Source organism: Nicotiana tabacum, chromosome 11 (assembly GCF_000715075.1).
Source record: "Nicotiana tabacum cultivar K326 chromosome 11, ASM71507v2, whole genome shotgun sequence".
NCBI classification, from domain to species: Eukaryota; Viridiplantae; Streptophyta; class Magnoliopsida; order Solanales; family Solanaceae; genus Nicotiana; species Nicotiana tabacum.
In genome coordinates this window covers 22,847,044-22,869,430 of record NC_134090.1, presented here as the reverse complement: position 1 = coordinate 22,869,430, position 22,387 = coordinate 22,847,044, and the positions used below count along the sequence as shown (strand labels likewise).

The 22,387-nt window shown below is 39.3% G+C and overlaps 1 protein-coding gene across 3 annotated transcripts; it reads right to left on the bottom strand.

The window, feature by feature from the left end:
- Positions 1-18,293: 18,293 nt before the first annotated feature.
- Positions 18,294-20,414, bottom strand: LOC107818121 (uncharacterized). Of its 3 annotated transcripts, none has more exons than XM_016644059.2 (3): positions 20,157-20,414; positions 19,988-20,065; positions 18,294-18,498 (listed from the first exon to the last, which is right to left on the bottom strand). In XM_016644059.2, exons 1-3 carry the CDS (start codon positions 20,307-20,309, stop codon positions 18,436-18,438), a joined length of 294 nt encoding a protein of 97 aa, XP_016499545.1. In that variant the 5' UTR covers positions 20,310-20,414; the 3' UTR covers positions 18,294-18,435. The 3 variants fall into 3 exon arrangements, with proteins under 3 accessions (XP_016499545.1, XP_016499546.1, XP_016499547.1); XM_016644060.2 differs by lacking the exon at positions 18,294-18,498 and adding an exon at positions 18,780-19,015 and having other exon boundaries at positions 20,157-20,411; XM_016644061.2 differs by lacking the exon at positions 18,294-18,498 and adding an exon at positions 18,780-19,012 and having other exon boundaries at positions 20,157-20,408.
- Positions 20,415-22,387: the final 1,973 nt, after the last annotated feature.

Sequence of the window (22,387 nt, the reverse complement as noted above, 5' to 3'; positions counted from 1 at the left end):
GAGATATTATGTATGATTGTGATTGTTGTTTGTTGGTATTTAGCATTTATCAGAGAATGAAATGACGGAGGCAATTCTTTCTTCTATCCAAACACTTTAACCTTTGCTACCCCTTTTGAGCCTTATTTATTTTTTTCATACCCCTCTTTTGGAATCAGTAATGAAAATGAAAGAAAAGAGAAGAAAAGAAAGTAATGATGATAAGAACAAAAGAAAAGTCAAAAAACAAAAAAAAGTCAAAAAAAAAACAAAAAAAAAACAAAGAAATGGGAACTACGTTTGACCTGATTCCTCAAAGAAGGATACGTAGGCGCCTCACGGCTCGGTCATAGTGTAACAAAAAAACAAAAATCCCCAAGCAAGAAAAACTGGGGCAGAAGTTGATTCCGAGAGTTGTAATGTTTTACCCATCAAAATCGTTTTGAACCTCTTGTTACCCCTTTTCTTTTAACCATACACGAAAACCCATATTGACGTCCAAAAAAGACCTCCCGATCAGTAACTGAGAAGTGTTAAGTCAATGCAAATGGATGTCGGGGATAACACTCTGATCCCCAGCCAAGAAGAAGATCACAAGCTGGAAATGAATTGATAGCCGAAAGAATCCCCAACAGAAAGTCATATCGGCATCACTCCGATCCCCAGTTGAAAAATAAAATAAAATGAGAGAGTCTTATCGGTGAAAACCTTCACAGGCACCATAAGGCGACGAGAGTTGAGAGAAACGAGAGAGTCTTATTAGTGAAAACCCCTCGAAGGGCACTATGAGGCGACAAGACAAGATTGGCGGGAAGGATCCGCATTTGGCAAAGAGTTGAGTGCCTGTTTATCCTCAGCAACATGAGGCCGTCCGAAGGGTTGATTGATACAAATCGACTGGGTTGATTAATCCGGAATGCATGACATGTTCGCTGGGATCGGTTATATCATTCAGATAAGTTTTTTTTCTTTCCTTTTCCCCAGCATTTGTTCAGAAAGACTTCTTCTTTTTCTATTTTTGAAATTCTTCACTTTTTCATTTCTTGGTTTAAAGATTTTACCTCCCCAACAGTTTATTTTTGAAAAGGATTTTCAGAGCTTACTACCAGTTGCCAAAATGATGCAAAGCAAAATGCGAATAGGACATGCCAAAGATAAGACGATAAAGCGAAAAAAAGTTGGTCGCAAGACCAAATGTTGAATGGGTCTAGATCCCAAGAGGACCAAATTTCCAAGGGTAGCTGGAGGAAAACAGGAAAACAACAGTTGAGAAAATAAAAGGAAAATTCATTCCCAGCAAAATAACCCCCAACAAGTTTGATAGTGTAATGAAGCACAAAGCGGGGGAGAGAGAAAGGGAGAAACCATCCCCAGCAGGAGTGGCACGACCACTCACAATGTGTTAAAACTAACAAATTTTCTTTGATTTGAAGCAGGAAAAGGAAATCTTGTTAATGGCAAAAAACATGCCACAAGGAAAAGCACCAAAACTGGGGCAGAAAATTTCTTGCCATTTGTCGAAAATTTTCTCGAAGGAACGAGGAAATCAATTCAAGTTTTAAGAGATAGCAAGACAACACGATTCTAAGAAAGACAGTCGGAGGTAAGACAATTCCAAGCTTTTGAAGATGGGTTCATCCGCCCTCGAATAGGATATTTTGGGTTCATCCGCCCTCGAATAAGATATTTTGGGTTCATCCGCCCTCGAATAGGATATTTTTGGGTTCATCCGCCCTCGAATAGGATATTTTGGGTTCATCCGCCCTCGAATAGGATATTTTGGGTTCATCCGCCCTCGAATAGGATATTTTGGGTTCATCCGCCCTCGAATAGGATATTTTGGGTTCATCCGCCCTCGAATAGGATTTTTTGGGTTCATCCGCCCTCGAATAGGATATTTTGGGTTCATCCGCCCTCGAATAGGATATTTTGGGTTCATCCGCCCTCGAATAGGATATTTTGGGTTCATCCGCCCTCGAATAGGATATTTTGGGTTCATCCGCCCTCGAATAGGATATTTTTGGGTTCATCCGCCCTCGAATAGGATATTTTGGGTTCATCCGCCCTCGAATAGGATATTTTGGGTTCATCCGCCCTCGAATAGGATATTTTTGGGTTCATCCGCCCTCGAATAGGATATTTTGGGTTCATCCGCCCTCGAATAGGATATTTTGGGTTCATCCGCCCTCGAATAGGATATTTTGGGTTCATCCGCCCTCGAATAGGATATTTTGGGTTCATCCGCCCTCGAATAGGATATTTTGGGTTCATCCGCCCTCGAATAGGATATTTTTGGGTTCATCCGCCCTCGAATAGGATATTTTGGGTTCATCCGCCCTCGAATAGGATATTTTGGGTTCATCCGCCCTCGAATAGGATATTTTTGGGTTCATCCGCCCTCGAATAGGATATTTTGGGTTCATCCGCCCTCGAATAGGATATTTTGGGTTCATCCGCCCTCGAATAGGATATTTTGGGTTCATCTCAGGTGTTGAAATTGGGAGCCCGCCCATAGAACAGAGGCATACATTTCAGTCTTTACTTTCAAGTGTTGAAGTTGGGAGCCCGCCCAGATAACAGAGGCATACATTTCAGTCTTTACTTTCAAGTGTTGAAGTTGGGAGCCCGCCCAGATAACAGAGGCATACATTTCAGCCTTTACTTTTCAAGTGTTGAAATTGGGAGCCCGCCCATAATAACAGAGGAATACATTTCAGTCCTTACATTTCAAGCATTGAAGTTAGGCGCCCACCTATATAACAAGGGAATACATCCTAATCTAGTGTTTAGTTCACTCTCAGCACTGCATCAGTAGTATCAGTGGGCTACGATTTTGCTAACGACTCACAAACCTCCCCAGGGCAAACCGGGTTAGGAAATTTTGTTTGTTTTGTTTGTTTTGATTGTCAGGGACCCGCCTGTAGAACGGAGTTTGTGGTAAAAGCAGAAGGACTACAACAAAAATCCCCAGCACTCAATCCAAGATAGAAGCAACAAGAAGCTCGCCCCAAGAATGCGAGTCAACAGTCTGAGAGGGTCAACAAAAGCTAGTCACAAAAGAAGAAAAAAAAAAGAAAAAAGAAAAGAAAAAGAATGAATCCGAAGCACGGAAGTGGAGAACGGATGTGATCTGCTCAAGAACTAGCGCCTACAATTAGCAAGTATCAAGGTTCAAATCCAAAGTCTGTATGAAGCACCATTCAAGACTCAAGACCAAGTTTCAGAAGACTTAAGAGATAGGAATCCTTGTAACTAGTAGCTGATAGGCTTAGTTAGTCTTTTTCAGTTTTCATTTTTGTTGTAACGACAGGACCGCGGACCGAAACCTCAACGGAACGGCACCTCGATCGGCTCTTCACCTCGGTACACTTCACTATCTCTCTCATTTCCGAACTACACGTGGCTTGATTCCTGTATAACCAAGGATATGTAGGCAGCTCGGATACCAGGGCTCGGTCACATTCCCTCCCTTTCCTGAAGTGTAGTCCGTCCAAGTAATGGTCGGGTCAAAAACACGACTAGTCGTTCTTTGTCGGAAAACTCTTCGTGTTTCCAGTCAAAGAGGGACAGCTGTAAGCACGTGATTTTTGACCCTCCCCGAGAATTTTCACATTTTGAGTGTGAATATGTGAAATTGGGTCTAGTATAGCTATTTTAACTATTTTTACTTTATTTCGTTGCAAAAAGAAAAATTTCAAAAAATATATATATAAATCTTAGTTTATGTATCTCTCATAAACTTGAAAAATACAAAAATTGCACTTTATTTTTGTACTTTATATAATTTCGAAAATTACAAAAAAAAATAGTTTTATTAATATTCTATAGTCATTTTTAACTTTGAAAAATACAAAAATATTATCTCATATTTTATCTTAATATTTAAAAACGAAAATTACAAAAAATATAGTTTTATTAATATTTTGTAGCTATTTTAAATCTTGAAAAATATTCAAAAAGATATAGTTTTGTTTAAATACTAGTCTTATTTTTGGTAGTTATTTTGCTTACATAGGACTAGTTAAGCAACGTGTTCCTATTTCTCGGGTCCGGGCAAAAGAATAATATTCGGGTTCAAACTACCCGGTTTTAGGCCTAATTTTCGGACCTAGCCCATAATAAACCGTGTCCAGGACACGTGGGGAACCCCACCACGCGTGGGGGACATATGCCTCGAACCCCACCACGCGTGGGGCTCATTTTCATGGGCATTGCATTACAAAAACACGGACAGAATTTGAAAAGAGGGGGGACCAACGAAAAGGGATTTGGGAAATTTTAAAAGAAGGAAAAAGCCAACAAAAAAACCAAGAAACCCTACTGCCTGCTTCGTCCAAACTACGACCCTCCTCCTCAGGTTCGTCACCTTCCCCACGTCCAAAACCTCCAGGCAACCACCCTCCTCCTACCAGCCTCCTCCATCGCCTGAAACCACCCGCATCCATAACCAGTCCGTCACCTTCTCCATCACCCCCCTCGAACACAAAAACCACCGGACCCCCTAACCGTCGTCCTCTTCTTTAACTCACCAAACGACGCCATAACCTTTGACGTCAACCAGTCCGTCACCTTCCCCCAACCCCGACTCGACCACCCACCACCTTCTCAAACACCATCTTCAACGACAACAACCCATCCATTCTCTTTTCCGGATCAACCCGACGCCTGAACCACCGGCCCCGTCGAGCAGCAGCTGTCGTTGCTGCTGCTGTGTCACCTTCCTGACCAGTCTCGTCAACCACTGCCCGCAACCCCACCGTCCAAACGCGACCACCACTGCTTCAGCTGATGTTATCGATGTTCTTTCACTGTTGTCGTGCGGTCCGTTGAGGTCGTCTTTGTTCGTCGAGGTCCGGCGCGTCGAGTCCGTCCGTTGAAGTCGATGTTGAGGTTTGGTCCATGGCTCTATGCGTTTCTGTTTATTCAGGTTAGTAAGCCTCGATGTATTGGATTAAAGAAATTTTAAGTTCAATGTTTGAAGTTGCAATATATCAATGGATATGATAATTTTCTGCTTATGTTTCACCGTATGCATTTTAGTTCATTTTTGTGTTATGTTATTATTGTTTACTTGATGTCATTTGATTTAGTTGTATTAGTAGTCCCAAGATTAGTATTGTTATTATTTACGTTCAATGTGTTATGTTATTATTGTCTTAGTTTATTTGGACAAAATTAGTATTAGTACCTGTTGTTGCTACGCCCGAAACACTCATTCTCTTAACTTCTTTTATCAAATCTTGACAAGTTATGAGATTGTAGTTGTGAAAAAGCCGTAAGGTTTAGCATTGTTAAAGGCGTAAAAATGGCATCCTTTTAAAAAAATAAAAAAAATAAAAATAATAATAAAATAAAAAAAAAACGGGACAAGCTTCGCCAAAAATAAAAAATGTATAGATTGTGGAGCCCTCGCAAAATATATGTATTAAATACTTAGATTCCGGGACGGGCCGCTTAGTAAATTTCACGGCCCCACCCAAAATAATAATGCGCTAGTTGCTTCAGGCGCGCCTTTAATAATTTAATTTTCCTAAACTCGGGTGCATATTTATGTGACCCAAATCTAAATCTCAACGGAATCGAAATGTATCTCTAATCACGGGTATATTGATTGTGGCGTGGCCCGAGATGCATTTCCATGACGTTGCAAATTCCTTTAAAAAATAAGAATGAGATGAGCCTCGCCGAATAAAAATACAAATTGCGGGGCCCTCAGTAAATACTTGTTTTAAATTACTTAAAATTCAGGAGGGCCGCTTAGTGAATTTCGTGGCCTTCCCAAAATAATAACGCGATAGTCTGTTTAGGCGCGTGTTTAATAATTTACTTTCTTAAGCTCGGGTGTGCATTTCATGCGACCCAAATCCAAATCTCAAAACATCAAATAAAATGCGTTCCGGATTGTGGGTGCATTTCATGTGACGCAGTCCAAAGACGTGTTTTAAGCGATGTTCACACTCTTGTAAAAACAATAATAATAAAGCGGTTAAAAGTTAAAATTTGCACATAAGTTAACACTTGCATAAAATCAGATAATCAAGCCGAATATAATAGTTGAGCGACCGTGCTAGAACCACGGAACTCGGGAATGCCTAACACCTTCTCCCGGGTTAACAGAATTCCTTATCCGGATTTCTGGTACGCAGACTGTAATATAGAGTCATTCTTTTCCTCGATTCGGGATTAAAATTGGTGACTTGGGACACCCTAAATCTCCCAAGTGGCGACTCTGAAATAATTAACCCAATCCCGTTTCGATTGTCCTTTAATTGGAAAAAACTCCCTTGTGCCCCCGCGGGCGCGGAAAAAGGAGGTGTGACAACCGCCACCCTCCTATCAAGCTCCACCACCCACTTATCAATCACCTCCACCTCCCACATATCAGCCTACTTTGCAAGATATTCCCAACCTGCACATGTCTACCAAACCTACAATGCTCAACCATCCCACTATCAATCACCTCATACACGCCAAAACTTCCTTAGACCTCGGCCGAATTGTGATCGCAGACCTCCGAAACAATATACAGCCATTGCTGAACCTATTGAGCAGTTGTATGAGAGACTCAAAGATGATGGTTATGTCACCCCCCATCTCTACTGCAACTCCTGAGAACCCTTCTCAGTGGGTTAACCCAAACAAATCCTGGCATACCACTCCGGCATGAAAGGACACACCATCGACGAATATCGTTCTCTAAAAGACAAGATCCAGACTTTAATTGATAACAAGATTATTGTGGAAAAGGAACCTGTTCCAAATGTCTGCAATAACGCTATACCAGACCATAAGGGTGGAGGTATCCACATGATTGAAATAGAGGGTGATTGGGATCCCGAGGGATCAATCGGGTTGATCGCAGAGGGTGATGACCCAAAGAAGCCAATAGTTACTCTTAATCCCATCATAGTCCAGATTCAGCCGTCTGGGGATGCTGAGGTAAATATGTCTGTGCCACTTGAGTTCGAAGCGACGTCATCTGCAAAGACACCAGCGCCAATTGAGGTTGAATTCATGTCTCCAACAAACGCACCCACACCGTTTGAAGTTGCAGTTTTACCCCAAGGCACATGCTCCGTTCGGAGTAAGGACAGCCACGCCGATCCCAGTGGCGATGTCGACCATAACGTCATTCCATACAAAGGCTATACCATGGGACTATACAGCCAAGGCAAGGAGGAAAGGCAAGGTCAGGCTCAAAGAGACTATTGCAGCACAAGGTATGACGAGAACTGATAGAGTTTATACCCCTGAACATTTAGCTGAGTCAAGCAAGCAGACCTCCAATCGGTCACCCATCATTGAGACAGGGCCGGGAGATCTTTGGAGAAAGATACAGGCCAAAGAATATTCGTCATCGACCAATTGAACAAAACACCGGCGCAAATCTCCATTCTTGCTTTGCTACAAAATTCTGAGGCGCACAAGAACGCTCTGTTGAGGGTGCCGAGTGAAACATACATGCCAAGAAACATCACTGGCGGGGAAATGGCTAACATGGTAGGACAAGTATTGGAAAGTCATAAAATTACATTTCATGAGGATGAGTTGTCACCTGAAGGGTTGGGTCACAACAAGGCACTGCACATCACCGTGCAATGCGAGGACTATTTTATCACCAGAATCCTGATCGATGGAGGTTCCAGTCTCAATATTTGTCCACTGGTAACACTTAAGAAGTTGGGTAAAGGACTGCACGAGATAAAGGACAGAGATATCAATGTGAAAACCTTCGACGACTCTCAAAGGTCCACTATTTGGGAAATTAGTCTATGCTTGCAAATGGGGCCAACCTGGTTCGATGTTGATTTCCAGGTAATAGATGTGCCGACATCTTACAATCTGCTATTGGGACGGCCATGGATCCATGCTGCTGGGGCCGTAGCATCAACACTGCATCAGGCAGTAAAATTCAAATGGAATCATCAAGAGGTGATCATTCATGGCGACGGTAGCAACCCTATATACAATCGCCAGACCATTCCGGCAATCGAAAGGAGAAGGAAGCTAGGCGGAGAAACTTACCATCACATTGAACAGGTAAATGTTGTTGACAAAGATAAATGGTGGGATAACAAGATCGAGAGTATATTGAATTGGAGTGGGTACGAACCTGGCAAGGGACTCGGAAAGAACCTTTAAGGAATCGCTAAACCCATAAAGCTCAAGAAACATGACACTACTTTCGGTCTAGGATACGAGTACACCTGGGAAGAATTCAACAACTGGTCGCCACCATGGCGCGGTCCTTACTATCCACTAGAGCAACCGATACCACATCTGAAGCAGACCTTCCAACAAGCCGACATTATTTATGGGTCAGATAAAGAAGAAGCACTGGTAGTGGTGAAAAACTTATTCTTAGAAGATAATGACATGGACTGTTGTGTTGTTCTCGAGGAGGAGGGGGAGGAAGGCCCTTCCATACAGGCTGTAAGCAGAGGGGCACGCCTCAATAACTAGACCATCAGGACAACCAGAGCCCGACGAGCCTCAGGGTAGCAAGGCTAAAACAAGCACTGCTTCCTTTACTAAAGGATTTTATTTTTCACATATTTTCAATTCCCGCAATAAGATCTCCAATGTTCAAAACGATTATGCAATTTATCAAAGCATTTTTTTCTTATGAATCGACGCTCATTATTATTTTTCTCTCATTACTTTACTTATACAACATCACTATTACTTATTTTGATGAACCAATGACTGTGACATGCAACGACACAATGCAACAAACGAACATAGATTCAGAGAAAGATGACATACCAGAAGAGATTGTTAAGGAAGTTGAGAATTTTGAGAACAGACCTAAGTACAACCTGGACGAGACAGAAGTTGTCAACTTGGGAGATGCAGAAAACGTCAAGGAAATGCGAATTAACGTTCACTTATCGCCATTAAAAAAAAGGAATACACAAATTTTCTAAGGGAATATGAGGACATATTCGCCTGGTCATATGATGACATGACTGGTCTGAGTACATCTATTGTGGCTCACAAACTATCAACCGATCCAGCATGTCCGCCGGTAAAACAAAAGCTCAGAAAGTTCAAACCCGATATGAGTTTGAAAATCAAGGAAGACGTCACCAAACAGGTCAAAGCTAAGGTTCTCAGGGTAGTAGAATACCTGACATGGTTAGCCAACATCGTGCCTGTACCAAAGAAGGATGGGAAGGTCAAAGTCTGTGTCGACTACCGGGATCTCAATCGTTCCAGTCCGAAAGACGACTTCTCTTTGCCAAATATACACGTCCTGATTGACAATTGCGCCAAGCACGAGTTGCAATCATTTGTAGATTGTTTTGCTGGTTATCATCAGATCTGGATGGATGAAGAAGATGCTGAGAAAACGGCTTTCATTACACTGTGGGGAATGTACTGTTACAAGATGATGTCGTTCGATTTGAAGAACGCAAGGGCTACCTACATGAGGGTCATGACTACCATTTTCCATGATATGATACACAAGGAGATAGAGGTGTACGTAGATGATGTTATCATCAAGTCCAAGAAGGCCATTGATCACATGGAAGATTTGAGGAAGTTCTTCAATAGACTGCGAAGGTACAACCTAAAACTAAATTCCGAAGTGTGCATTTGGGGTTCCTACTGGAAAATTACTTGGGTTTATTGTCAGTCACCTAGGAATAGAACTGGATCCATCAAAAGTCAAAGCCATTCAAGAACTACCACCGCCAAAGAAAAAGAAGGACGTGATGAGTTTCTTGGGAAGGCTTAACTACATCGGTCGGTTCATAGCACAGTCTACAATTATCTGTGAGCCAATCTTTAAGATGTTGAAGAAGGACGTCGCTACCAAATGGACTGATGACTGCCAAAAAGCTTTCGACAGGATCAAGGAATACCTGTCAACACCACCAGTCTTAGTCCCGCTTGAGCCAGGTAGACCCTTATTAATCTACCTTGCAGTATTGGATTGAGCTTTCAGTTGCATTCTGGGGCAGCATGACGAAATGGGGAGGAAGGAGCAGGCCATCTATTACCTCAGTAAGAAGTTCACCCCGTACGAGGCCCGGTATTCTCTGTTAGAGCGCACCTGCTGTGCTTTGACTTGGGTAGCTCAGAAGCTGAGGCACTACTTCTATGCCCATACTACATATCTCATATCAATGATGGATCCTTTGAAGTACATCTTCCAGAAGCCCATGCCCACTGGCAAGCTAGCCAAGTGGAAAATCCTGTTGAGTGAGTTTGACATTGTCTACGTGACTCAGAAAGCAATCAACGGACAGGCACTAGCAGATCACCTTGCTGAAAATCCCGTGGATGGGGAATACGAACCCCTGAAAACATATTTTCCTGATGAAGAGGTATCATTCATAGGAGAGGACATTGCAGAATCCTATGATGGTTGGAGAATCTTTTCGACGGAGCGGCGAACTTCAAAGGAGTTGTCATAAGATCAGTCCTAGTATCAGAAACCGGGCAGCATTATCCGGTGTCTGCCAAACTCAGGTTCTCGTGCACCAACAACATGGCTGAATATGAAGCTTGCATCTTAGGGCTTAAAATGGCCATCGACATGAACATTCAAGAGTTGTTAGTGATCGGATATTCAGACTTGCTTATACATCAGGTACGAGAAGAATGAGCGACAAAGAACTCCAAGATACTCCCCCTTATCTGCATCATGTACAGGAATTGAGAAGGAGGTTCACGAAGACGGAATTCCAACATATTCCCAGAATCCAGAATGAGTTCACTGATGCATTGGCTACCCTATCATCTATGATACAGCATCCCGACAAGAATTTCATTGATCCCATTCCAGTGAAAATCCATGATCAGCCAGCTTATTGTGCCCATTTTGAAGAAGAAGCAGACGGAAAGCCTTGGTTTCATGACATCAAGGAATATTTGGTAAAAGGAGAATACCCAGAGCTTGCAAATCCTACTCAGAAACGCACACTTCGGAGGTTGTCCAACAACTTCTTTCACAGCGGAGGAATCCTGTATAGGAGGAATCCTAATTTGGGGTTACTAAGGTATGTCGACACAAAGGAAGCATCCAAGCTACTAGAGGAAATTCACGCTGGGACCTGCGGTCCACATATGAACGGTTTTGTCTTAGCAAAGAAAATACTCCGAGCTGGTTACTTTTGGATGACTATGGAAACAGATTGCATCTAGTATGTCCGGAAATGCCACCGCTGTCAGATACATGCAGACATGATAAAGGTACCTCCAAATGAGCTTAATGCAACAAGCTCACCATGGCCGTTCGCCGCTTGGGGGATGGATGTTATTCGACCAATCGAGCCTGCCACTTCCAATGGACACAGGTTTATCCTAGTAGCAATCGACTATTTCACCAAATGGGTCGAAACAGCATCTTCCAGAGTAGTAACCAAGAAAGTCATGACGGACTTTGTCCGCGACCGCATCATTTGTCGATTCGGGATTCCAGAGTCAATCATTACTGATAATGGCTCCAAACTCAACAGTAACTTGATGAAAGCTATGTGTGAAACTTTCAAGATCAGACACAAGAATTATACAGCTTACAGACCTCAGATGAACGAAGCCGTAGAAGCCGCCAACAAGAATATCAAGAAGATATTGAGGAAAATGATAAAGAAGCATAAATAGTGGCATGAGAAGTTATCATTTGCTTTATTGGGGGTATCGCACTACAGTCCGCACATCAACCGAAGCAACCCCTTATATGCTGGTTTACGGTACAGAGGCAGTCATTCCCGCTGAGGCAGAAATTCCCTCCCTAAGGATCATACAGGAAGCCGAGCTCAACGACGCAGAGTGGGTGAAAAGTCGTTATGAGCAACTAGCCCTTATAGATGGAAAAGAATGAATGCAGTTTGTCATGGTCAACTTTATCAGAACAGAATGTCCAGAGCCTTCAACAAAAGAGTCAAGCCGAGACAATTCACACCGGGGCAGCTGGTGTTAAAGAAAATTTTCCCGCATCAAGATGAAGCCAAAGGGAAGTTCTCTCCCACCTGGCAGGGTCCATACATGGTTCACCGGGTCCTGACAGGAGGAGCCCTCATACTTGCAGAAATGGACGGAGAAGTCTGGCCAAAACCTATCAACTCAGATGCAGTCAAGTGTTACTATGTGTAATCTTTATGCTTTCCTATATGATGTAAATTGAACTATGCCTGACCTGATTCTCGTTTAAGAGGGGATACGTAGGCAGCCCTATAAGTTCGGTCACAACTCAACAAAATTTTCATTCCCCCCCCATTGGAAACTGAGGAAGAATTTTGAGGAGGACCCTCAAAATTCCGAAGTGATTTCAGCCAATCGTCGCAAGCAACGGTCAGAGGCATTAACCCATTAAACTGGGGCAGAATTTTGAAGAGGACCCTCAAAACCCATTTCCCCATTTCTGCTTCTCAAAATTCCCCATTTCCCCATTGCAAGAGAGGTTGCAATGTCTTGAAACATGTCACATTCATCGGTTCATCTAAAAGTGTTTTTTAATTATATATACTTATGACATATCTTTTACGAAATCATGCATGTTTATTACTGAAATTTCCTTGTTTAGCAACGCTACCCCAATGATGCAAACAGTATCACCAGATCAAAACCGAGCAGATCAAGCAGAGCCAACGGGGATACGAACTAACCTTCCCCCTTTACAAAACTCATGATTTTTCTTTGAACGCAGGCACTTGGATTACAAAAGCATCAGATGTACTATACACCCACGAGATAACCGTCGTTCAAGAATACAATTCTCAGAACTGTCGCACTTACTCACATTTGCCATCCATACACACCGGTGACGTTCCGTGTAACACAATGTTCCCAGCAGTCACAATATCGCAATCTATGATCAGCTAAGAAAGTTCTGTTACCGCTTGCCACTTTATTTCTTTCATAAGGCTACTATTCTGGCTTTCGAGACTAAACATTGTCTCCATCTACATTTCTGCATTTCATAAGGCTACCATTCTGCCTTCCGAAACTAAACGTTGTCTCCATCTGCATTTTCTGCATTGCATCGCTGAAAGATCGCCACCTTATCTACATTTGCATGGCTGAAAGATCGCCACTTCATCTACATTTACATGGCTGAAAGATCGCCACTTCATCTACATTTTGCATGGCTGAAAGATCGCCCCTACTACATTTGCATGGGCTGAAAGATCGCCAAATAATGCACCTCATGGGTTGAAAGATCGCCAAATTATCCAAAGACGTCATCGTTCGGAGGCACCATTTTCATAGCCCGAGAACACCATGTCATGGCCTGAGGACCCCTTTTAATCTTTTGCATATCATTATTCAAAGGCATCATGGTTCGAAGGCGTCATCCTCACAGCCCGAGAGCATCATTTCATGGCCTGCGAATCCTTTATATGCTTCATGGCCGAGGACATCATGGTCTAAGGACATCATCCTAACTGTCCAAAGACAACATTCATGGTCCGACGGAAATTTGCATCATGTCTAAATTTACGCACAATATATGCTTGTATTGCTTATTTGCAGGTAAACCGGCAAGCAACAGCCATCTCGGCAGGAACGATCCCGCTCCAATTCCCGCAGCCCTATCAGACTTTCACCATTCACCCCACCCCTGGATAATGCGTCCGCTCTCGAAAGTCTCTACAGCCTAAACCTCTTCGAACCGTTCCGCTCGGTCAAAATTGGCCATCATATCTTTACCCGACAATTCTTTCAACCTTCCCAAGTAAAGAGGGGCAACTGTTGATACCCAATGTTTCCCTATATATTTTTAATATGCAAAATACTATATATATATATATATATATATATATATATATATATATATATATATATATATATATATATATGTGTGTGTGTGTGTGTGTGTGTGTGTGTGTGTGTGTGTGTGTGTTCAAATGTTTTATCATTTTTCCTTAATTTTTAAAGATTTTAAACTAATTTATTCCCCTATTTTATTCATAAAACCCAATAATAATTCCCAAAGTCATCATTTTGGTGATTCGTTTATTAGATTCTCATATTTATACTAAAATATAGCTAAGATATTTTTTGCATATTTTTATAATTTGATTTAGTATTATTAAAGCTAAATTGCATATAATGGCAATATTAAGTTCAGTATTTTTAATTTGATAATTATGTACTATAAATTATTTTAGCACCTTTAATTTATTTACAGAAATTATTTTATTATTTTTTATAAATCAAATAGGAAAAATTGGTTATTTAAATGTTAGCCCCATTTTATTTCAATTATAGCCTGATTTGAAGCCCAATTACCCCGATCCAATTGCAATCTGAACCGACCCAAACCCTATCCCATTAAACCGCCCCACTTGCCCGTTTTAATCTAGGCCATTGATCTTTCAAGATCAACGGCCAATAATTACCCTTTCCTTTTTAACCCAAACGACCCCTTCACCCTAACTCATTCCTCATAACACGCCGTCTCTGAAACCCCTCCTCTCCCAAATCCTCTCTACAACACCCTCAAACCCTAGCCGCCGCCACCCTAATCCGCCCTAATTCATGGCCTTGGTCTTCGGAGACATGTATTAGCCTCTCATGGTTTCTACGCGTTCGTTTTTGTGGTCTCATGACCAGATCATGAAGGGGCTTGGTCCAGACTTTGCTCGATGACTGTTCTCCGGTCGTCTATGATTTTTCTCCGGCCAGCCATGGCCATTCGAGTCAGACCTTTGACTCTCCTGCTTAGATCAATGGTTTTCAAGGCCTTTCTCGTCACTTGGGGTTCTTCTAAAACCCTAATCTCTAAGGTTCTTTCGATTTCTTTCAGATCTATGTTTGCTTTGAACTTCTAAGCATTTTTCTCAAAATTTCTTTTAAAACGTTGCTTTTAAAACTCTTTACCTTTTTCGATTAGGGTTTTCTTGTTAAGTTATTTCAAAACTTTTCTCTGATTTTTGACATGTTTTGCTAAGTTTGCTCGTATTGTCCTTCTATCTAAGTTTGCATGATAAAAGTCCTGATTTCTTTAGGGGTTTCTGAGTCTATTTGCTAGTATTTGTTTGATTTACTTGTTTATCATCTTTAGACTCGATTGGTGTTGAAAACCCTAATTTCTTTTGGGTTCATTCGAGTCTCTGAAGCAGTCTGCTAAGTATTTGTGTAATCTATTTGTTCATCATCTTTAAACTCGACTGGTTTCGAAAACCCTAATTTCTTTGGGGTTTATTCGAGTTTCTAAAACTGCTTGTGCAATTCATTTTTGTGAAATTGCTCGACTTGATTTGAAATTCTTTTGTTTCAGCATCTTTTTTTTATGTGATTCCTTTGGTTCTGGGTTCTTACTATCTTTTAAACTCGACTATGTTTTCAGAAGGGGTTTTCACTTGAGCCTTTGCATGCTTCTGATACTCTATCTTTTTCTCTAGTACTAAGTCAATGAAACTTGACCTACGTGACTATCATGTTTCGAATGTTTGTTGTCTACTAACTTTGTGCTATTATTGCATGCTGTTTCCTTTTGCCAATAGTTTGGCCTCGCATGTCCAGTGTTTGCGCACTCTATTTATATGCTAAGTTTCCTTCTTTGATTGACCTTCAATTGTGTGACTGATTTCAAACTTTTCTTTTGTGAAAATCTGATTTAACTCGCCTGTTATGGTTATTGATTTCTTTCCTTTTTCCCTGACTGAATCCTTTCCAAAACAAGTATATTCCTGTACTTAGACTTAATCACTTACTCAATTGTCTTACTACTTCTTTTATGGCAATAATCAGTCTGCCTATAAATTAATTTCTTTCCTTATTTTGAACATGTCACTGACCGTTAAGCAAGTGATCACTTAATTAAAGACAATCACTTGTGTAATTGATTCTGAATAGTGATTGTTTCCATGTTTGTGGCTTATTACTTCTCTTTCACTCGTTTTCAAAAAGTTATAAATACCCTGTACTTCTCTTCTTTCAAAGACGAACACAAGGCATAAAATACTTGAGTTCAGACACACACTCCACTAAAATCTCTCTCTTTTCTTTGTTGCTATTTGTATTGCTGCCTTACCTAGCCAGTTAAAAGTCAAGGCTAGGCTGTGGGAAACCTGCTTATTTTTCTTTGCATTTGCATTTTACTGGTATGTTCTAATTAAGCTTCTGCACCAACAACAACATGTTTCTTTACTATCTCTTTCATCCTTGTTTGTCCCCTATTTGTATTTAACCTAGTACCATTATTAAACATGCTTTAATCTGCTCTTTCCTGTTCTAAATTAATGTTTTGTCCACTACTTACTATAACTTGTGAATCCTAAATTCCCACCCCAATGTGTTTAATACTTGTATTTGGTTTGGGGCATGACAACATTGGACATTGTTGTGCATGACCCAAACCTGATTCCCCTGGGATCATAACCTCCATGTTTCCTCCAGATGTTGTGTGTTCTGATTGGTTTATAAGCATATCAACACCTTCTATTGTTGTACATGCCCAAAACTAATCCATGCCTAAGTGCATGGGCTCCTTGCAATGGATTCCCAACCCTTGACCCCCCTTTGTATGAAGTTATTAAATCTATGTGTTATTGATTACTGTCTCCCTATCACCCTTTACCCCTTCTCCTTTATCCCCTCAGTTTTTAAAACTCCGTTCTTGCACTTTCACTATCCTCTTAGAACTTAAGTTCTGCCCTCCTTGTGTGAGCCTAACCTTGGGACCCATAAGCTCCGTCTGAACTTGGACACATAAGGGTTGGCACTTTCACACTGCACTCATCTCTATTCTGGTTATGTAACTTGGGTGTGAGCACTGCCCGAGGTCCTATTGAGACCCTTAGGGAACTTTGACACACTCAAGTCTGAGAAAGGCTTTGAATCAATGGCATTTGAGGTGGTTTATTCCATAACCTAGAGAGGAAGTCAAGAATCAAGTTTCCTTTGGTTGTAACTTTTCTTTGAACTTTTCTGGTGTAATTCATTATTTCTGGTCTGTAATAATTTGTAATAAACACTTGGGGCTGGCTAGTGAAAATGGTTGGGTAATCATGTATGCTCAAGGGTAGAAAGCATGCCTATAGGACTTTTCTTTTTATTCTGCGTGTTCAATTCTACATTTTAGACACCATGACTATAAGTATCATGTTCATAAGGTTGAAATCAGTATAATATATAGAAATCATGCCTATAGGGATTCCCAAGAAAATTCTGTTCATTTCCGTTAACATTCAATGTTAGATATCATGCATATAGGGATTCTCAAGGAAATCCTGTTCGCTTCCGTTAACATTCAATGTTAGATATCATACCTATAGGGATTAAAATCAGCAAATATTAGATACCATCGCCTACAGAATCTGCAACTAGTTTAATTTCGATTCCGAACCAGTTTTAAACAACTTTTCTTCTTTATTTAACGAGGTTTAGCAAGCATGCATATATGATCCCAGACCATTCGTTTTAAGTTGTTACTGCTTTGCCACACTTTGAATCAGTAAATAGATACCATGTTCCTAAGAGCTTACCCAAACACTTAGGCAAGCCTTAGGTAATAACAACAATAAAATTTGAATCCGCTTTTGTTAGTTGCTACAACCAGCAGGCAGACCTGATTCAGACTTCTTATCTGAGTTATGTAATAAACTGATCTGCCTCAATAATTAAACTCCCCTCGTCTTTAGTATTTTAATCAGACCTAAAAAGTATGTGCAAGTCATGCTATTTATGTTTTTTTTTTGTTTGAGGAGGAATACATGGTCCTTAATCTGTTTATATGCTTCCCCAACATGCAGTATTATGTGTTTTGTATGTCGCCTTAGATTTTTTTCTTTTGAAACCATATCAACCTAATATCCCTCCCTTTTAGGAATATTAGTCCTAAGCTCTTCCGGGACTGATAGAAATGGGACGGGTAATAGCATGCAATAGTGATCGAGACCAATCCTTGCTTTAAATACCTTAACGGGGTGGGAAAGGTAGATATGGATATGATGACCAGTGCGCTAATACCACGTGTATCCCCTCTTTTGAGGAGTGTCATACCGGGTATCTCATTGATGTGATCCATATTAAATACAAACCCCGGACCCCTTTACATTCATCAACATGCTTAGTTATAACTCTTTCAAAACTTTGCTTTATTTTATCATTTCTAAACACCTGTGTATTTAAAATCCTCTCTTATGTGAGCCTTATTTGTTTACTTGTTAATTGCACAAATTCACAATCAACTGTCTGGCCGGGAACCACACTAGTGGATCCTGAGGAGTGCCTAACACCTTCCCCTTAGGATAATTTTAAGCTCTTACTCTATCTCTGGTTATTCAAACGAACTTAGAATTAAACCCTATTGGTGTCCTAATGCACCTTAAATCATTAGGTGACGACTCTTCAAATTGCAAAACTCAGTTCCCAAAAGGAACGAGTTGTCCCATACCAAATGTCATAAACCCAATTTCGCGAGAAAAAGGGGGTGCGACAATGAGGAGTTGTCAACAAGCAGTTTTAGACCTGGACAGAGCTATTCATTGAAAGGAATTACAGAATCTCGACTCCAACGGATGAACCGGGGTTGGCAGGATCAATTCTACTCATATTTTCCTGCACGATGAAGCGATTAAATCATTAATCGAACAGCAGCAATCATGATACCAGTGCTCGTTGGAGCTTAAGATAACAGAAAACTGTTCTTGTTACCAGATTGCTTGCTATGTTTATCTAACCATATCCATTCAATGACGATTCCACACACATAATCATTCAGTTAACCTCTATTGTGTCAATCTCTCAGACAGATTTGTCACTCCCAAATACTTGTAAATAGGAACTAAAGATATGGCTCAAGAAACATAATGTGTACAGCAATTACTAGGAGATGGAGATAAGCCAAAGCAAAGATGATCTTGAAAATAGAAAGTTCACAGCATCATAGACAACACGGACAGACTAAAAGCTCGGTTACTAAACCATATTCTGTACAAGGACAGGCCCAATCCCTAAGATAGGGCAACACTTGAGCATACGTTATTTTTGTTAAACAGGACATGAGAACAAGAGTTTCACAACTCAGCGCAGGCGATGCACTTTACCTCTTATGAGCCTCTTCTTCAGCCTTCTGCTAAAGAAAAGAAATGGCGGGTGAGAAGAAAGGTCGAGCATGATGTTTACAAGGAACAGACTACCAAGTACAAGTTGATTCAATTTCTAGTTTAGAATCTAAGCAAACTCATTTACTCGACGCATTGCATGCATATACGTTATGTTATTGCTGAATTATATCGCATTTTAAAATAAAATACCAACTTGATGTATGTATATGTGTGTGGGCATATTATTTATTAACTCATTTCTTGGTAAAAATAAAAGTAATTCAGACTATGATCAGTTAGCCAAAGAATCAAAGTCAGTTCCTCTGCTTTAAGGAACAGTATAGCTTTCGATATGAAAAAACCCATGAAAGAAAGAATCATGAGATTGAGCAGTTTTTGCCCTCTGCCTCTCAAAATAATGAACAGAAAAGAGCCTACACAGAAACATAAATCTAACAGATGATAACTAACAGGTTAGATGTAGTAGCTCGGAAACCAATTTTATTGAAATATCAAAATTTTACTCACAAAATTATAGCCAATTGTTTAAGCTATCAATAATTTCTTTTAAATTAGCAATTTGACTGCGGAAAGGCGTACTAATTAAGGTCCGGTCGAGGTTATTTTCTTCCTGATTTAATCAAGAGCAGCTCCTTATTTTCTTTATAAGAGGGCAAGAATTCTATTTAAGTTGTAAGCTTTCAGGTACAGAGTAAAAAAATTCAAATTGGCAATTGCCAAAAAACAGTACCATATGTCTGATCAGGTCACCACTCTTTTACTTTGTTTCAATATAAAATGAAAAAAAACACATCCCAAGATTATAATTCAGGAATACAATCCATGGATTAGTTAACAAGTAAAATGGAAAGGGCACAAATCATATCAATTTCTACACCTACTTCGATACTCCCTCTGCATCAATTTATATGGCACTAGTCGAATTTCGAAAGTCAAACGAGTTTTTTTTTGGAATAAAAGAGAAGACAGTACAGTACTACCTTGTCAGCTTTCTCTCTTTCAGCTTTCTCCTTTTCAGCCTTCAGCTTCGCTTTCTCCATCCTCTCCCTTTCCATTTTCTTTTTTCACCAAAAGCAAATAGTAAATACTAATCTTTGCACAATCAAATTTTTAGAAAAAAAACATATGGATGAAAAATTAATTAAATACCTGAATGTAAACGGCCTCTTTAGCACGTTCTTCTTCACTAAGGACTCGACCTTTGCCGTCGGTGAAATAGCGAAGGCCCGAAACCGATGATCTCCCACCACCTTCCATTAAACGACGGACTCCAGTGCTTGAAACGACTGATCTCAGCGCCATATTTATCTTGTCCTGGAGATTGAATTTTAAGACTGCAAAACAAAGTCGTGACTTGGTGAGAAAGTCAGCAAAACATACGCCGTGTCACCTGCAAACTTGGCTATACTATACTACGAGATGATGTGGCTAGCGGGTCTGAAGGTTCTAGATTCTGCGCTGACGGGTTTGCCGCCACGTACTAACAAAGCCGGATTTAGCATAATACTCCCTCCATTTCAATTTACGTGAGTTTGTGCCAAAATAAATAACCTCTTTACTTATTTCAAAACCACTTATCTTTACGTAATAATTTATATTCATACAAAATATATACTATGTCTTATTTTATACACAAGTTCAAATATTTCAATCAAATAAGTTTACATAAATTGAAATGGAGAAAATAATATTTTTAAGGACTTTAATACTAAATAATTTGTTACTCCCTCCATTCCAATTTATGTCAACTTGTTTGATTGAGCATAGAATTTAAGAAAAAATGAAAACTTTTAGAATTTGTGGTCCTAAACAAGTCAAAAAGGGGTCCAAAGTATTTGTGTGATTATAAAAGCATCTCATTAGGGTAGAATTGGAAGTTTAAACTAAATTGTTTTCAAATTTAGAAAGGAGTCATTCTTTTTGGAACAGACCAAAAAGAAAAAATAGGTTCATATAAACTGAAACGGAGGGAGTATATATTTTTAAAATGATGGGCTTATATTTATTATTTATTATAATTTTAAATATATTTTACTATATTTTCATTTTCCTACCATCATATGAAAAAGTAACTTATACGAATTTCATACCAACAATTGCGGTGCTTATTTGTACTAATAGCTTGTTTGGTCAAATTTTTAAAATTAATTTAATTGAAAAATAATTTTATCAAAAGTGTTGTACAAAAAAGTATTTTTGGTGAGAATCCGTTTGTGTTTTAGTAATTAATTTGAAAAATATTTTTGAACAACAACTAGTGTTTGATCAAGTTTTAAAAAAGTACTTCTAAGTATATTTTCTCAAAAATACTTTTCCAAAAATTCTTTTGGGAAAAAAATTATTTTTTCTGCTTCTTAAAAAATGCTTTTGCTTTTATCAAAAAGTATTTTTTTTCTCTAAAAGCTTAGCTAAATATCTTTTAAAAAAAAACTTTTTGGCCAAAAAAAAAAACTTCCCCAAATAGGCTATAAGGCTAGAAGCTTAAACTTTAGGTTGAAATCATGAGGGTGTTTGGATTGGCTTTTAAGCTGGTTAAATCAACTTTTAAGCCCTTTTTAGGTTTTTCCAGAGTTTGTCAAAGTTAAAAAGTGCTTAAAATAAATTAAAAATTACTTAAAATAAGTCAAAAATAATAAGCTAGCCAACCCTATCTTATTGTTTTCTTGCTTAAAAGTTATTTCAACTTAAGAAACTACTTTTTAAAGCCAATCTAAAAGTCACGGTTTATACAAACTACACATGATCATCATTAGGGGCGTGCATAATTTGGTAAATACCTAATTAGCATATCGAAACCAAATAATTTGATATTTGGTATTTAATATTTTGGTATTTGGTATGATATTTAGTTTAAGTTTTTAGAAGCTTAAACTTTAGGTTGAAATCATGAAGGTGTTTGGATTGACTTTTGAGCTGGTTAAATCAACTATTAAGCTCTTTTTCGTTTTTTCCAGAGTTTGTCAAAGTTAAAAAGTACTTAAAATAAATTAAAAATTACTTAAAATAAGTCAAAAATAATAAGCTAGCCAACCCTATCTTATTGTTTTCTTGCTTAAAAGTTATTTCAACTTAAGAAACTACTTTTTAAAGCCAATCTAAAATAGGCTCTATATGTAAGGGAGGTCATTAGACATAGGGCGTGCATAATTTGGTAAATACCTAATTAGCATATCAAAACCAAATAATTTGATATTTGGTATTTAATATTTTGGTATTTGGTATGATATTTACTTTAAGTTTTTTTTTAAAAAAGATTTAGTACTAGGTATGGTATTTGTTATTTACAAAAATAATACCTAAATGTCGATATTGTAACGAAATATATAATAAGTTACACAATATACATAAGATTGATTATAACATCCTAAGTTACATAATAC

Coding starts and splice junctions, on each gene's coding strand:
- LOC107818121 (XM_016644059.2), bottom strand. CDS start 20,309: ATGGCGCTGAGATCAGTCGTTTCAAGCACTGGAGTCCGTCGTTTAATG. Junction 20,066..20,156: donor AAGAGGCCGTTTACATTCAG/GTATTTAATTAA, acceptor TGGTGAAAAAAG/AAAATGGAAAGGGAGAGGAT. Junction 18,499..19,987: donor AAAGAGAGAAAGCTGACAAG/GTAGTACTGTAC, acceptor TTCATCGTGCAG/GAAAATATGAGTAGAATTGA.